This window comes from Sebastes fasciatus, chromosome 2, assembly GCF_043250625.1.
Source record: "Sebastes fasciatus isolate fSebFas1 chromosome 2, fSebFas1.pri, whole genome shotgun sequence".
In the NCBI taxonomy this organism is placed as follows: Eukaryota; Metazoa; Chordata; class Actinopteri; order Perciformes; family Sebastidae; genus Sebastes; species Sebastes fasciatus.
The window spans coordinates 11,243,833-11,262,389 of NC_133796.1; the positions used below are offsets into that span (position 1 = coordinate 11,243,833).

Below are 18,557 nucleotides of genomic sequence, written 5' to 3' on the forward strand. Positions count from 1 at the left end.
CGTGATCTCCTCCTTTATTATTTACCATCCCTCGCAGCTCTCTCTCCTGTCTCTCTGCTCTACTTGAGATATTTCAGTGTCTCTTCAATGCACCTGTTAGTTTCCTCCCTGGTATAATCTCAGACGTCTCTTTCAGGAACAGGAATCGATCTATACTCGGGTATCTATGCTTTTTACAGTTTGTATTTAGTAATTTATTTCTAATCTTTGTTGGTTTGAAAGGTTTGATTAGTGGCGTGATTTGTTGTAAATTGTTCCTACCAACTAAATCACTGGCACAGCGTGTGCTCAAGGATTGTTGTTGTTATATTGGTTTTGATTACCACTCCAGCAAGTGTTTCCTGAGGGACATATTTTGACGTTGCACATCTGATTTTACCTGCTTAGCAGCAAAACTACTCTGTCAGATTAGATCCTGATCAACTCATGGTTGATTTGGGCGATGTGCTGTCAGATCAGTGGAGACACAGCACAGAACATACTAAGTTCAAATGAGATGAACAAATCATCATCAGCCCTTAACCAGTGGCTTCAAAATAAAAAGTAAAGATCTTCACACCTTTACATGACTTTGCACTGCACATTCTGCTGACTTGGGCTTCCTTATTATGTAATTTAATTAAAATGTTCTGTATCTAGTCATGTGAAGATAAACAAATGGGAAAACTGGAGTCATATCGGTTTTCCTGACACTCTTGTTAGATCTTCTATTCAACTGTCAGCCTGTTGGTCTTCTTGCAGGCTGTTCTCATACACCGTTCGTAGCTATATCTACGGAAAGTAATTGTATACTGTATATCCCACAAAATGTGTTCATATGTAATCCATGTAATCGTGAACCAGAAAGTATAAAGAGTGGCAAATGCTGCGTAGGGAGGAGGTCAGAATGGTGTCAAAAAACACTGTACTTCCACCCAGGAGACCGGTGTTTATACCCCGAGTGAAACCAGAAGGTAACGTTGATTTATTTGTCATGTAACTTCCGTACTTAAGTTACGTCACTTACGGAGTTATTTTAACCTAAACCAATTTTTTTTCCTAAACCTAACTAAATAGTTTTGTTGCCTAAACTTAACCAAGTCGATCTGTTCCTAAACTTATGAAGCAGTTTTTTTTGCCTAAACCTAACCAAGTCGATGTTTTCATAAACATAACTAAGTAGTTTTGTTGCCTAAACTTAACCAAGTGGATATTTTCCAAAACCTAAAGTTTTGTTGCCAAAACTCAACCAAGTCGATCTTTTCCTAAACCTAAGTAGTTTTTTTGCCTAAACCTAACTAAGTAGTTTTGTTGCTTAAACCTAACCAAGTCGATCTTTTCCTAAACCTAACTAAGTAGTTTTGTTGAGTTGTTTCCTGTGAAGACGGAAGTTTATTTTGAAAAGACTATGCATGTAACAAGCAGAAATGTACACATGCGTGATGTGTTGTTGGACATTTGCACGAAAAATGAGGAATTACTCCTCTTGCAGTAAGCTGTGATTTGATGAAGACATAGTCTGGTTAACCACAAGCTTTCAACGGTTGTCTGTGGATTCAGTGTGTGCTTCTCTTATCGTTAGACTTGCACTTATTGTTGGTTTGCACTTGAGGTGACCTTTTGCATTTCCCTTGATTGGGCCATATTCGTCTTACACAACTCAACTCTGTTACTGGAAGACAGAAACAGAGCTCCCAGTTTGAACAGCAGAGTGGTGAAGTAAATGTAGGGTTTATCCTGTAATTAAAAAATAACAATGTGTCTGTTCTGTCAAAAATAGACACCACTACAGCTCAATGTCTGTAATGTAAATGTGAAAGTGTGACAAGCAACACAAGTAAATTGTGTTGAATAACGAAAATGGCGTCAGACATTAAAATGTATTAACTCACTTTTGTACATACAACTGTATTTGCATATTTCCCAACCAGGGGTATCATATTTGTTCACTGACTGAACACCACCTGATTCCCCTCATAAGTGTTCATCATTTGCTGTTACAAACAGGCCTGCTGTCAAGTACTTTACATATGGGCAAATGTGATGCAGCCACGAGTCATTTGTTGTTGACAGTTCCATGCTGTCCACTCTGCAGAGCCTCCAGCACTGAGTGTTTTTGTGAGCTTATACTGTATATTTGCATACCCAGTAGGTGACATTTCCATATTCAACCCCCGTTTCTTTTCTACCATACTAACTCTGTGCTATCTTTGCTGAGCTTGAGTCAATGTTCGATAGCCATAGCGGCACTATACTTGAAATCCCTTTTTAACAGATAAGACATTGTTGATGGGATTATGTCACGGTTAAAAATAGACAATGTATGTACTATACCAAATGTGGTTATACAGTACTGTAAATAAACTTGTTAACACAAAATTGACACCAACTTTGATAATACAATAATTAAGTTAAAGTTAAAACAATAATAACACGTTAACACAAATTTGTTTTAAGGCCATTATTTCTTTAAAGCATTAACGCAACTTTTGATTTTTAGGTTGTAGTGGGCTCAGTTTTAAAAGTAGAGTGAGGATACTGATATCATATGAAATTAAAAAACTTAAGAAATCAATCGGTACCAACCATGTCATACTAGCTTGTCGGGAAGGAGGCTAAATAACGCTCCAAACTTAGCTAAATTTTGGTGAGGAAAAACTGGCATGGCCATTTTCAAAGGGGTCCCTTGACCTCTGACCTCAAGATATGTGAATGAAAATGGGTTCTATGGGTACCCACGAGTCTCCCCTTTACAGGCATGCCCACTTTATGATAATCACATGCAGTTTTGGGGCAAGTCATAGTCAAGTCAGCACACTGACACACTGACAGCAGTTGTTGCCTTTTGGGCTGCAGTTTGCCATGTTATGATTTGAGCATATTTGTTTATGCTAAATGCAGTACCTGTGAAGGTTTCTGGACAATATGTGTCATTGTTTTGTGTTGTTAATTGATTTCCAGTAATAAATATACACATACATTTGCATAAAGCAAGCATATTTGCCCACTCCCATGTTGATAAGAGTGTTAAATACTTGACAAATCTCCCATTAAGATACATTAACAGATAAAAATGTGTGATTAATTTGCGATTAATCGTGATTAACTATGGACAATTAATCCCGATTCAATATTTTAATCCATTGACAGCCCTAGTTTAGTTATTACAGTACATCACAGAAGCTGGATGATGTTCAGATGCATTAGCCTTTTTTTTTTTTACAATTATAATTCATATATTTTAGTAGTAGTCTTTCCTTCAATCTGTCAATAACACAAGTGTTATTGTTAGTTAGGCTTATAGAGGATGTGTGATTGTTTGTAGAGGGAGGTGTAATTGGATGTTCAGGCCTATTTTTGTCAGCCCAGCTGTGCACAAGCAGTCAGATCATACAGGAAGCAGATGTTTAGCTCTGTGTCTGCACCTGAAGTTGCCTTAACATCTTGTGGTCAGTCAGTCCCAGAAACCAAAAACAAGACGGCCCGACACCTGACTCTGACCTGACATGACTTTGGTCAGGTTGAATGCTGCCTTTATCACGTTCACATGTGCTCATCTGCAAACACACTTAGCGTTGTGTATAGTACTGCTCTCTTTGCAGCACACAGAGCTCTTATGTTGCCTTGCTTGACTAACCAGACTTGGAATTTGATGGGAATGTTGTTTACCGCTTAATTTATATAATGCTGTCCTTTGTTGAGTGTGGTGGGAGCTGCTTTTTAACGCTGGCTCAGTACATTGAATTTCCCCTCAGCACAACTAATGACATCCTGATTTAAGCAGACATATAGCTGAGCCAAGCTAAATTGTCACCCAAAGTAAAAGTAGACTTTTCTAACCTCTGCTCGACGCTGTGCTAATAGGACTGTAATCTGGGGACGGCCTTGGGCCTGCTTGGGCCAGACTTCTGGTTTACATAACCCGAGGGCTTTGCCACGGTAGTTTTTGGAAACTGACAACAGCAGCCTCAGTTAAACACCAGCCCTCTCTGGTGATTTCTGTTCAAGCTTTTATTTATCCAGGAAAAGCTGACGGAGCAACAATCAGCTAAACATTCCCACAGTTGCTTGCACATGATAGGTGTCCAGTACAAACAGCGTTGGGATTCTTGGGCTGAGTGTCGGCTAATGAGAGCTGGATTAGCGTGTAAGATAAATGTAGCTTGCTTCTATAGCAGAAATATGGAGATGGAAGGCTCATAACTCCATCGAGAGACAAACCGGGAGACTGATTTGTGCATTTGTAAGATGGTGATTTGAGCGATTATATCTAGACGAGTTTAGTTTCGTAAGCAGTGCCAACAACTGTGAATTATGCGCTATTACTTTGTCATCATCGTCTGTACTGTCACCGAATCAAATCAGTCTCTCATCCAGTGTCGGAGCAGCTTGTGTGGGTGTGGTGTAAATTGATGAAGTAAAATGATTGTAATAAATTACACCTACATAAAGTGAGGAGAAGCAAATTGCATAATGAGAATGAGTGATGCTGCAAAAGAAACGATAGCAGAGACCCAAATGAACTACAGAAACTACAGCATACCGTTCAAAGGAAACACATTTGTCATTTTCAAAATCGCTGTTTGATTATCTATAATTTAAGCCTTCTTTCAGTTTTTTAAAAATCCTTTTCCTTCTTTCAACAAAGTGATTATGTGAGTGTAGGAGTAACCTTTTCTTCACTGTGTCAACGAGGTGGAAGAGACACCTTTGGTTGTCTATTCCGAGATGATTTGCTTTCCGACACCTTTTGAGAAGTCTTTAAGAAGGCCTGGACGGCTTAGGGCAAAGACACAGACTTGCCATAGGGTGTTTTTTGGATGCTCTATGCAGTTATGCTTTGTGTTGAACAGAGCAGCATAGCTCCTGGCTCCTGGATGTTGGTGTAGTAGGAAACAAAACATTGCTTTATTCCCAAAAGTGTAATGAATATGCAGGGATTTGTCTCAGAGGCACAGTGCAGTGAAATATTAATGCGGCGAAACGAGATGATATAAAGTAGATAGTAGATGAACAACAGGACCTCACAATCACTTTATCACTTTCATCTAGATTCATCAAAGCGGTTCCAGGGCAGAAGGTTGCAGCAGTAGACACGGTGCACAAAGACAGTTTAAGTAGAACACAATACAAGTTATAATGAAAATGGCACATAAGACAAACAGTAATAATATTCCTGTCATCTGGCATCGCAGAAGAAAAGGCAGCGCTGCACTCTGGGAAGTACTACATTAAAGGCTGCTGTTACATCACCGTGTGCGTTGCCATGACACTGTCACCAGCTGCTCCTGTTGCACAGTGAGAGAAAATTAGGAGGAGGAGGAGAAAGAAGTGACTTCCACTTGTGTATGTGACACATCTGGTAGCTGGAGTGAACTAGGATGCTAAATGTATACTTTGAAGTGTGGCATTAACATATGAAGAGTCGTATAGAGAATAAACTATTCATTAAAAAGTGTTGGTGTCAAGCACTCGACTAGTCCTTGATCATGGTTGGAATGCAAATTATTAGGCTGACAATCGCACGGCATCAAAAAATTAAAAAAAATGTATAGAAGTCTATGAGAAAATGAGCCACTTGAGTTATTACCCCAGTAAACATTGTAACATTTATGGTCTCAATTGCTAGTTTCAAGTCTTCCTCAATACAGCATGATGTTCATTTAGTAAGTTATGGTCCCATTTAGAGTCAAATAGACCATAAAGCAGGGGATGCTTTTTAGCGTGGCTACCTTGTGATTGACAGGTCGCTACCACGGCGCTGTCTGAATTGGGTGTTGTCCGCATTTTGGTCTTACAACTTTTCACAGTGCGTTTTCAATTCATGAAAGTTAATTACAACATTTTGGTCGCCTAAAAATGTCTTTTTCAGCGTTCAGTTGTACTTAGCTCCACCCTCTCGTGTCACTTCTGGTTGCAAACAAACAAGATGGCGATGGGGCAAAATGCCCAACTCAAGGCTTCAAAACGGAAGTCCACAAAGCAGTGGGTGACGTCACGTTGACTACATCTACTTCTTATATACACTCTCTGTATTTAATCCAAGCCAATCCAATTGATGCAGAGCACATATACACCAGGTAAAATACCTTGCACCATTGCTAATTCTATTGTTTATATGGCAAGCATCAAGACAGAGGAGCAAGTCATCGCTGCATTAATTACTTTCCAGAGATGTAAAATCCTGTCTAAAGGAATATAAACTAATGTGCAGCGTCTTGGCGTCTGATAAACCTTCAAACTGGACTTCCTGGGTTTGTATTTTGTCTCCTGACCTACCAGTAACTGTAGCAACACGCCCCAATACATACGTAGCACATTGTTTTTGAAGGTTTAGATAGCTTGGATATTCAGCAAGGGTGACGTTGTACTACACAGGAGTATCCACACCTTCTGAGCATCAAACATGAATGATATCACTGCATTTATTTTCAGAATGGCTGTTGGAACCATATTCTTCTCTGTGAGAAACTCTGAAATATTGGCACCAAAGTGAACACAGTGGTATTGTCCTTTACAGTCTGCCAAAGAAAATTGAATAACTCTTTTCACTCCCAGCCTTTACTGAGTACCACTTGACTAACTTAAGAAGAGCGGTGTGAGCAGTGTGATGCTGAAGCTCTTGAATAGCTTGCAGGCATTCCTCAGCGTCGGAGAGAGATAAGAATAGCACTCGCTTGTCTCTCCTCTATTGGCTCGCTCATGTGGCTGTGGGTTGGCGAGCCGCGCTGCTCTGTTCCAGCAGTAAACGTAAAGAATGGCAAAAGGGAAAGAAGCGGGTGCCCTCTGGGTGCAGCCTTGGATATATTTGGCTCTGTCCGTTTGCATACAGATCTGCACTGGTCTGCAATTAGGCTGTTTCCTGTTTGAGCACAGGATATGGCAGTGCTGTGAAGCTCGGCCATACAGTAGATGTTCTCAGGGAGCATGCTAGCCAGTAGCCAGGGCCTCTGAAGGAGATGCATCATTTTCATGGCTCTAAAATTACACTTTGTAAGTGGAAAACAACTGGCACACGCTCAGGGGACAAAATGTTACTTTCCTTGAAACAGAGGTAATCAAAGTGAAAGCAATGGGCTCATATTAATTGAAATCCACATCAGACACGCAGGGGAGATGTTAAAGAACGCATTTTTAGCTATTCATCTATGAATTATACTCAGGTTGTTTGTGGTGCTGTGTTCGCTGTGTTATTGATCTATTCTGACTCCGGCTGTAGTCGGTCTAAAGGAAGGCAGTGACCAGAGTTCCCATTCTGCTCACACTGGACTCCCAACTAAAGCCCCTCCCTACCTCGTACAAAGCATTGGAAAATATGCGTCAGCTACTTCCTCCTTATCAATCGCCTCCCTCCCTCCCCTTTCCAACTTCCTGTTCTCTTAGCTGGTCGGAAGTGAGATGCTTTGAATGGAGGCTGCTGCGGGAGGCCTTGTTCAGTTACTGTTACATCTTTAAAACAGTCGTAATGTTTAGTATGCTTCCACTGATTTACTTCTGTCTTTTGCAATGAAGGATCACAGTAGAAAGACACAAGAACACACACAGATATGGGTTTATATAGACACACTTGTCCCCTCAGGCACACACCAACACCCTTATACATTCTTTCACTCACTTTCAGCCACACACATGCTCTTCTAGGCACACATACCCAACCAGATATGGACCCTTTTAGATGCATACCCGAGACACACTAACAATTTGTCTTCACGTTCTTTCTCCCTTGTTTCTCTCTGCAGCTCTCTCTCTCTCTCAGTCCTTTTTGTCACTGTATCAAGGTCACCTTCAAAAGACTAGTAATTGGCTGCAAAAATCAAGATGCTCGACAGACTCGGCTAATACCTAAGGCTGTCTTCTACTCATTTCCCAGTTTCAGGATTTCAGATTTTGCATCCGATCTACACAATATTTCTAGAAAACATAGATAATTAAAGAGTTAAGACTGCCACCTTTCAGCTAGCGATGTTTCTATTTGCTGTCTTCTTTCAGAAGCTAACTTTATCTGTCGAAGGAATACAAATTAGAAATGTGGAGGATGGATAGTGTTATATATTCAATTCAATGTTTTATGCATGCTGTGCTATGTAAAAGTGTAGAAGCCCTATTGAGATTTTGCACAATTTGATGTGCTATAGACTTGTTTGTTGACAGGGATCTGTACATTGATTCTTATTGAACTGAAATCATAAAAGCTTGCTGCTGTAGCTCATGATACATGTGTGTATGTGTGCGTGACATTTGCTTCACTTCTCGTGACTGCTGCAGTAGAACGGTGGGATTTTGTTTGGGGTTACTTTGCTAATACATTCAGTACTATGAATCCATTTCTGTCATTATTCCCGCATCACATCTCTTCTAACAGTTTGCACAATGTATTTACGTATGCACAGTTAAGGCATGTTTAATGTATTTGCCCCACTGGCTTTCATAAACAGAAGGACAGTGACTTTCTTATGTTGGAGCCAGAGCATATTTTTAACTATTCTACATACTTATGGACATATTTGCTCATCTTTTGGTCCTGGCTCTGTAGTAGTTGTCTTCAGCCTTTGCATAAAAGGGAAGCATACCCTCACTAGTTACCATGCAGTATGTTGCACTGATGGTCCTCGGTCACTTACGTGATGTTATCATAGGCTTTCTACACTAATGATAAAGCCAAATCCATATCATGGTACATAATTCTACAACTTCGTGTTATACCACCCACTTCAACTGTAGAAGTAGAATATGTAGAAGTGAAATACTGAAGGGGACTTTGATGACTAATTATTTGAAGTGGTTGTTGTTCTGCTTGCCTGGGTAGCAAGACGTGGTTGTTTTGTTGTGCTTCACTGTGACCTGCTTTCTGTGGACAACATGCACCTGTCCATGTTAGCAGTGAGTACACTTGTCAAGATATTAAAATATGGACTGTGATAACCATTGTCAGAGGGAGGTCTTATGATTCTAACATAATGACCACAGGACAGATCAGTCATTACCTGTAGTGTAGAACCAAAAGTGTGCCGATTTCAGAATACAGCTTTCATTTAGCCTCTGAAATAAACAGATTGTTGGTTGTATTTCTAATGCTTTGCTTTTCTTTTTGGTTCCAGCTCTGATGGTACTAGCTGAACAGTGACCGCTACCTGCCTGAGGACACCTGCTGTCCAATTCCCTTCATCATGACTGGGATGCACGTAAGTGAAGCACACATTGCTATTTTCCACATTTACCTACCCAGTGTACAGGTTTTACAGGTGCACAGGTAGGCAAACACTTTTTTTTTAAACACTACATTTCATACAACTACCATAGACTGTATATAGGAAGGGGACGTAGTAACCGTGACATCCATCCAGACTTCTATACAATCTGACTTATTTTTGCAACCAGAGGAGTCGCCCCCTACTGGCTATTAGAAAGAATGCAAGTTTAAGGCACTTCCGTCAATGGCTTAATTTCTCAGACCCGGAGGTTGCCCGCTGACAACTGCACACATCTAAACCGGGAGCTGCTCAGGATAACCAACATCTGCTACTGTTGGCTTCTTAGACTGCTTGACTCAATAAAGATTAACCAACGTGCACGCACATACACAAACGTGAGCACGCATGCACACGCAAATGGACTGCGTGCAAGACACAGAGGTGCTGAAAGACACCCATATCTGTTGCAATGTATTAATGCACATAGCTGGTGATGAGCACACATCCATCACAGTGGCTGGCTCAGTTTTAGTGGTTTCACATTACCCGACTGTCACAGCGGTTTAACTAATGCTTCTCAAGTGCTAGCTTCAGAGTAGGATTCCTCATCCTGCCGTCACATGTCCTTATTGATCCGGGTTGTTTTTAATCTGTCACACCACAGTGCTCCACTACAGTCAGGTAAAGATTATTAAAAACAACACCCTTTTTGGAATTTAACCCTTTGAACTCTGCAAAAGAAATGGTTTGCCAGTGCCTACATTGGTATTTTTGCTTATTGTGACTTTTCTTGGAGTATCTTCAAATGCTTCATATAGCCCTAAAATCTGTACAACCTAAGCTACAAAGTTATGTCAGTCAGTAAACCATAATAGTTGATAAGAAAAGTATTGAAATTGTGTCATAAATTAGAATAAAACGATCATAAAATGTTACTAAATAAACACAAAACATATTGATCCAATTCATTTCTAACTGTAGAAACATGAATACAATATTGCTTAACACTCCATAAGTTATTTTGAACTATACACATTTTTTTTTGTTTTTGAGATATGCTCATTTTTATGAGCAGATCATGTGCAAAGATATTTTGATAGTTTTGTTACGTTCCACACATCACATAACGTAATGACATCATCGCGAGCGTACAACATGATGACACGAATGGCAGAAGCCTTAGTTTTCTGCTGCAAAAAGAATGAATGCTCTAGCTATTATGGTTTTTATTTTACATTGATTTAAACAGGATCATGCAAACAATAATCTCCCGCGTTTTAAAAGAGTTAAAAAAAATCAAGGCTGGGATCCAACTAAATGCTTTGAATCTGTTAAAATCTTATGGAAGTGTAATCAAATAAAATGAGAGAATTCAATATTTTGAGTCCAGCTGTGATACATTCATTTGAATGTATGTTTCTTATGCTTTGTTTCCTACTAGCTTTCTGACGTTTTCATTATGTTTTTGATAGTGAATCTTAGTTGTAACTAATAATTCACGTTGTAATGCCACAATCAATAATCTTGTCAGATTATTCAGCCTATTTGAGCCTCAAGCCCCCTGACTGAAAAAACTCTGTGGTTTATAGCAGCATTAATGCATTATGGATTTAGTGGGATTCTGGCTTAAGATTGATGGTGTGTTTGTATATCTATACAGTGGGTTTTCTGTAGATCAGGAGGTCACACAATTCTTTTAACCCAGACTATTTTGAAGGGCAGCAGTTTCACCTATTGATAATCTTACCAATCCATGAACAAAAGGTCAAAGATTCATGAAGTGTTGTGCGTCTATCGGCATCCCTTGAGCAAGCACATACAGTAAACTAAACTGACTTGTAGGTCACTCAGGAGGTGAACTTAAAGTTGGATGTCAAATAATGATGAAATACTATATACAGTTGACCTCCAATATATTTTACTGAGTGGGGGGAAGACGTGAATATGCAACAAAACTGAATAACGATTGAATAATTTCCTTTTAGGAAGCATACACAGGGGAAGTCTATATTGGCTCTAAAAGATGTGAATGCAACTTCAGGTTAAATGCAGCCCATGGTTGCTATGTGTGTCGCACAAGGCTACATTTTAAATTACTAAAGATCCTCAAGGAAATATCCCCAGCAATACATTCAGTCTAACAAAAAAAACAGTTTTCATAACGTCCTTTGGTTCAAGTGACCACATGGAAATGAATAACAGCGGAAAAGCAAGGTTTTTCTGTATCTACATAACCCTCAGTTGTCACCAGTGGTCCAAACTCATTATGCGGCATTGACTGAGACCGCTTCAGACACAGTGAGCCGTACCGTGTGTTGTCTTGAATAAAGCAGCGTGTACAAGGAAGGACCTCGCCCGCTCACTCACACCTGCTGCTTTGTACTCTGGCTTTCTCATTTCATCTCATTCACTCTATTGTGGTGCGTTTTTGATCGCACCCGCTGTACCGATCTAACAGTGCAAACTGAATACACAAAGAATCCTTATCCTAGCTGTCATTTCCATTTGTATTTTAGGCATGTAGCTGCCACATTTGCAGTATTCAGAGTCACTGACAATGAGCGCGGATAGCCTTTCAAGAAATATTCAGTAAAGCAAATTCTGAGCAAGAAAAATGTGGTATAATGACTTCATTAAATATGAGCCAGAGAACAGGAACTGAGAGCACAGATTATTTTAGTTTTTAAAAGACTCACACAGGTTTTGATTTTTTTGAATTACCTAAGGTCGCAAAACTACCAATATACCAATGAGATTAATGAAGGTAGAAGTTGTCCCACATGTCTGCATAGCATTGTGAGATATGTTTCATTTATAAATTTCACATACCTATTTATATCTGTTGAGAATTCACTGTGTCCCTGTTCAGACCTGGTATAAACATGCGTCCTGAGTGATCGGATCACAAGTGGACAGCTCCAAGTACGTCTGTTCACACCTGGCGTTAGAATGCGTCTCCACATGCGTCTCAAGTGACCGCTTGTGATCCAATCTTGCTTCCCCGTTCTATATGCAAATAAACACGTTGTAAACACACGGCTACTACAGCAGACAATGCAACATAATATTACAGGAATGTCATTAGTAATATCCTACATATTCGTGAATTTAGGTACATTTTATTTACATCAAAATAAAAGGTTATTGTACCGGCGGTCCCCCGGAGACCTACGTGCCGCAGACACTGCTGCCTTCGCCAGACAACAGCGAGGTACAGTGCTTCAGAGAGCCGGGGATGAGAGAGAGCGGGTGTCTGCTCCGTGCAAAGCACCGGAACAAAAACACAGACACATCTCCGACAGTATGATAATAATGCACTTTGCGTTACTTGACTGATAGTCTGACTATTTTTAGTGGTATTATGTAAGTTCTATGGCAATGACTTTTTGGTGGTACAATAATCCGCCTAAAAAGGCATCAAATGAAGGCTTTACAACTTGTCTGTTAGTTTCACAGTTTGCCTTCCAGCTTGAAAACTTTTCCCCCTTTTTTTTCTCTCAACTTCACTGCCTCTGTAGATCCTGCTCTCTGCCTTTGTAGGGCAATACAGTCTCCTCAACCTTTTGCCAAGATTCACACAACCACCTAGGGGTATATTAATCTCTCACTTTGAAGTGGGTGCTGTTAGCATGCATATGCACGGAGAGAGATTATTGCCAGGGATCTGTGCCACACCACAGTGCGTGCACTCAATTTAATTTTTGAGATATCATCGCTAATGTTTTGAAAATGCAGGCGGAAGTTTACAGCGGTAATAATCGCATATTACCACTAGAACGTGCCTCTAGCCATGTTAAATTATGTCTTCTTATTTTTACCATTAATAATAAATTGTGGTGCTATGTGTGAAAATCACAAAAGGTCCATGTGAATATCCATTTAGACCTCCGCTTTGCATTTGAGATGATGACTAAAACACACAAACATGGGAAGAACAACTCCACAAAGAAGGATTCAAACCCAGCACCTTCTTGGTGTGAGGCTGTGGTGTTAGTGACTGAACCACAATGTCATAACGTGGTGAAATCAAACTTACTGTTACCTCTTACTAAACTGAGTTACATCAATGATTAATGTTGGTTCTTCTCTGTCTTGTGTGATGTAGGCACCATGGTCAACTGGCACAGAGTGTGTAGCCAAGTACAACTTCCAGACTGCCAACGAACAGGACCTGCCTTTCTGTAAAGGAGATTTACTGACCATCATCGGAGCCACCAGGGTAAGTAGGCAGGCGGCTCGGGGGATATCGCTCAAAGCTGCTTTTCCGGCCAAATAATCATTATTCGAGGAATGAGCCAAGAGTTAATTGTTTAAAAGATTTTTTAATGTACGTCTTCATGAGGTTGTACAGTGAGTTTATAGAATCATATGTTACAGTTTCTGTTTCCCAGTTAATGATAACATACTGAAAACTGGAAATTTGCAATAGCAATATTGATAAAAAAAAAAAAAGATGGCCAAGCAGGATGCAGGACTGTCACACAAGCAGTACTGTTCTCTCAACCCACTTCATCTAAATGAATTAAGGTCATTACACCTCCAATGCTCAATACTTGCTTTCCCACAATCCACCTCAACACCAGCACAGCTAGAGTTGTCTCTACTTTCACCTCATGTTCCACATTTGTATGCCTCCGCGCCGGCGATACTGTAGCTGTGGCCGGAGGCATTATGTTTTCAGATTGTCCGTCCATCCGTACATTCTCGTGAACGTGATATCTCAGGAATGCCTGGCGGGAATTTGTTCAAATTTGGCACAAATGTCCACTTGGACTCAAGGATGAAATTATTATTTTGTATTTATATGATTTTGTTTTGTTTAGAGTTTAAGTTGGATGTTAGTTACGTTTGTGACCTTGTTTTTAAAGGTGCTATATAAATAAAGTTATTTTTATCATTAGTATTATTATTATTATTAGATTTTGGTGGTCAAAGGCCAAGGTCACTGTGACCTCACAAAATAAATTTTTGGCCATAACTCAAGAATTCATATGCTAATTATGACAATTTCACGCAAAATGAAGTGAGGACATTTTGGACAAATATGGATGTAAACTGCAACTTGACTGGTTGGTGGAGGCATACAACTGCGAGGCGGTAATTCTAGTTGTTTATGTCTCAGAAACCAACTTATATTGTTGATTACAGGGTAAAAGGACAGCTTCCTCTTCTAGCTTTAAATAGCCAATGCAGCAGTTTCATATAACTGAATTGTTTCAGTAAAAATAAACACCAATAATTGACAATGTGTAATGTCTTATTTGTGCTACAGTATCTATATTGATACATGACTTCTGTCTTACGGGTAAGATTGCTGTATTTAATATCAAGTTAAGTTATGAACCAATACTTGTAGTTTATAGTTCATGTGTAATACAAAAGACAACCAAAAGCTTACCCACTAATGCTGATGTCTTTTTACCGTTAATATATTAACTGGTAGGTTGCCAACAATCACAGCAGCCATGCAATCAGCAAAATGTACAGTATGTTGACAAGGCACAAAACAAGAGCTACATGATACAGTATATCGCTTTGCAAAAAACTAGTGAACATAATTCCATCAAATAGCGATGTAGCCCCAGTCAGTGGGTTTCCTGTTGGTGCTTCACATACACAGCAGCCACCACTTCCTACAACAACTTATGCCCACAAATTGAACCAGTGGTGTCAAAGTGGATTTTGCATCCATTGTCCACTATGTGTAGAGTTGCTGTAGGTTTGTAACACTAATTTCCGGGTTTTAGGACTCATTCCTGCAGCACTTAATTGCAAAAAAACAACAACAAAAAACATAAAAAGGTCATGAGTTGTTTGGAAAATAAAATCAGCATCACGTGTCCTTTTACAAATTTCTTCACATGAACACAGACCATCACCAGACAGAGTAAAGCTTGTCGTTCTCAGAAGCTGAATAATATCGACTGTAGCCTCGGGTCATTGGTTCTGTGCTTATGCAACTGTTCCTGGGGGCACACAGTGTTTTCTCGTGTTTTAGAGAGGGACAAGAGGGACAACCTCAATTATTAGCACCGGTATTAAGGTTGTGTTGTCGTGTGTTTGGCTGTTTCAGGATCCCAACTGGTACAGAGCAAGGAACTCAGGGGGCAGAGAGGGCACCATCCCGGCTAACTATGTACAGAAAAGGGAAGGAGTCAAGTCAGGAGGGAAGCTCAGTCTTATGCCGTAAGTACCAGAGCGGTAATGGAGGAAAAACCCCAAGTGTGTGTGTGTGTGTGTGTGTGTGTGTGTGTGTGTGTGTGTGTGTGTGTGTGTGTGTGTGTGTGTGGGCGGGCTTTCTTGAGTGTCTCATGTACAGTATTTATTTAGAAACAAACACAAACTCAAAAACATTTTTGTGATTTCTATATTGTAAGTCGTGATGAAAGGCATTATAAAAGCAGGGTTGGACTAAACGTAATTTAAATGATGGATAATGTAGAATGTTAACAGTACTGAAATCTTCTATTTTGAAAAGAACGTTGTTGATGCATAATGTCAAAGTGTAGTACAGCAATATGAGGATATGCAGCAGTAATCAAAATAACAATTTGAGATATGGTTATGTGTCTTCTACAGCTTTGCCACATCATGCTCTCTTTCCTTTTTAAGTGTGAGAACAAGTTGTCGTACCCCCGCTCACTTCTGTTCCCCGCAGCGAGGGAAAATGTTGATTTCAAAAGTCAAGCAAAACATCAAAAGATGGAAATTCCATCTTTTTACAGTCTTTTTTTTGGTTTGTGCTGTGTCTTCTCTCGTCTGTGTGTGGCTGCCACAGAGGCCAGGACCAGCTGCGCACTACATTTGAATCAGGCTCTTTGAAACAGCCGCTATTTGAAAAGGAGGAAAACATAACGAAAAAGGCATATGCAAATGAGGCGAGACAGGAAAGCCGAGAGCACGCGGGCTGCCGCAGTATCATCACATAGTTATGAGATGTTGTCATCTGAAAGCTGCCGAAGCTTTTGTGCGCATCCCTCGAGTGATAACAAACAAGTAGTTAAACTTTGCAGTTTAGTTGAAGGAGTTTTTAATTTCAGTGTTTCAGTGATGCGAGGAAATGTAGGACCCAATCTTTAAACATATCTATTTAAGTTTATCAGTGTTTTCTAGTGTTGTGCTTATACAGTGAAGACTGTTTCGTGGATGTTTGATGTGTTGATGTTTTGATTGGTCCTCTTGTTTTCCTGAAAGACACATTCGGCTTGAGAGTATTAGGGGCCGTCTTGTGTGACTAAGCTGACCCATCCTAAAGGGAGTGTGCTTTTTCTCTAAAAACAGAGATCAGCCATGAACATGGGAGTCCCGAGTTCAACAGTGCTTATAGAGCTGATGGTATGCCCCATTAGCATCGTGTTGGCAGAAAACATTTATATAGCCATAGTCGTCAATCAATTCAAATATTTAATTGTGATTTATCGCATGATTGTCCATAGTTAATCGCAATTAATCGCAAATGTACCTTCAAGAGAGATTTATTTATACTCTTATCAACATGGAAGTACGCAAATATGCTGCTTTATAAAAATATATGTATATATTTATTATTGGAAATCAATTAACAACACAAAACAATGACACATATTGTCCGGAAACCCTCACGGGTACTGCATTTAGCATAACAAATATGCTCAAACATCATAATCACATCATAACATGGCAAACTCAACAACAGCTGTCAGTGTGTCAGTGTGCTGACTTGACTATGACTTGCCCCAAACTGCATGTGATTATCATAAAGTGGGCATGTCTGTAAAGGGGAGACTCGTGGGTACCCATAGAACCCATTTTCATTCACATATCTTGAGGTCAGAGGTCAAGGGACCTCTTTGAATATGCTAGTTTTTCCTCGCCAAAAATGTAGCGCAAGTGTGGAGCGTTATTTAGCCTCCTTTACAACAATTATAATTAATATAACACATTATATTCCCAGGTTGAACGCCCATATACACTAAAGGGAGTGTGTTCTTTCTGTCAGTCATGAACATGGGAGTCTGTAGTTCAACAGACAGTGCCTATAGAGCTGATGGCATGCCACTGTAACATACATCCTGTCGGCAGGAAACATTTAAATAGACTTCTGACCCTCTTTGTCTCACTTCATCAACTGCTGCTGAAAGCTTCTTTAACCTCTCCTTTTGCCACCACTCATGCTGCCTGCTGCTCCATTTTGAACATGGTGATTGGGTCACCCAGCTCTGGCATGTTGCTGTGTGTCTGTGGTCTGAAGAGGCCGGATGGTAACTTTAAATTAGCCTTGTGCAGCATGAAGTACTAAACTCCAATGCTAGCTCCCACTTTGCTGTTGCTCCAACTAAATTCAATTTTGATTGATTATGTTATTATTCCTGAAGTCTGACAAGTAGTCCACTTTACTTTAGTTACCAAATGCTTGTCACAGTTGGGGGTGTAACGATCCATCCATCTGGATCGATATATATCGATTCAATGATCAACGATTCAATATCATGGATGCAAAGTTTGCAATTTCTGTCCAAGCGCACCTCATTCCTACAGAGCCCAGTAATAAAATTGTCAAATCATATTTTAGTTGTTTTTTGTGAGTTGATATAAATGTAACTGATTGTGTTAAATAGATTTTGCCTGATATTGATTGAAAGCCCCTGATTTGAATTGAATCAAAATCGTATCATAGCAGACTTTGCGAGATTATCAAATACCGTATCGTCGAAAAAATCAGTTTTTCTTTGTTGAGAGCACATAAGATACTAACTGTTGATTGCTGACATCAGTCAAAACTGTCACTAATTCTACTTTGATCTCACTTAAAAGAATGAATAGACTCATGTTTGCACTTGTTGACCTCATGTCCTTACTGCTGCCCATGTGATCGCTGCATAGTTTACTGTTTTCTCAAAACGCTCAAGTCATCAGAAGTCGTTTTTCTGGAGCCATTAGCTGTAGCCCACAGGGACTCGTTGATTTAGTTGTGAATCGCTAACAGATGTCTCGGAGAAGACCTCTCCCTCTCTTCTGGGTTACATAAGGGTTCAGCTGTGGTCCTCTGTCCCCGTTCTCGCCCTGACCGATTGATACTCAGCAGTTAGATACAGCCCTCGCCTCCCTCGCTGGCATTTAACAGCTCGCTCTCTCTGCTGCCCCCATGTGGCAGACATGTGCCGCACATAACAGCACCACCCCCTAAAGAAAGCCGGGGTGTTCAACCCTGCTGCCATACTTCCCCTTTCCCCGTTGTCCCCACCGAGTTGTTTACAACATTTCTTTTTAAATTTCCGTATGATGTAATGTATGAAAACTGCAGTTATTTGCTGTGAACAGAACAGCCAGTGTGCGTCCACCAAAGGGCCATGTGTGTCTCTGGGCCGTCCACGCTTGGCGCCTGCTCCTGGATTAGTGGGAGTTAAG

At 40.1% G+C, this 18,557-nt stretch overlaps 1 protein-coding gene across 2 annotated transcripts in view; it reads left to right on the top strand.

The window, feature by feature from the left end:
* The window catches only part of cskl (c-src tyrosine kinase-like), a 56,073-nt gene that overhangs the window by 21,848 nt on the left and 15,668 nt on the right, over positions 1 to 18,557 (top strand). Inside the window, exons 1-4 of one of the 2 annotated variants that reach the window (XM_074661768.1) lie at positions 136 to 160; positions 9,078 to 9,161; positions 13,276 to 13,389; positions 15,244 to 15,356. In XM_074661768.1, coding sequence (XP_074517869.1) covers positions 9,147 to 9,161; positions 13,276 to 13,389; positions 15,244 to 15,356 — 242 coding nt within the window. In that variant the 5' untranslated portion in view covers positions 136 to 160; positions 9,078 to 9,146. Of the gene's footprint in view, positions 1 to 135; positions 161 to 9,077; positions 9,162 to 13,275; positions 13,390 to 15,243; positions 15,357 to 18,557 lie in introns of those variants that run through there. The other variant, XM_074661760.1, reaches the window with a different exon arrangement.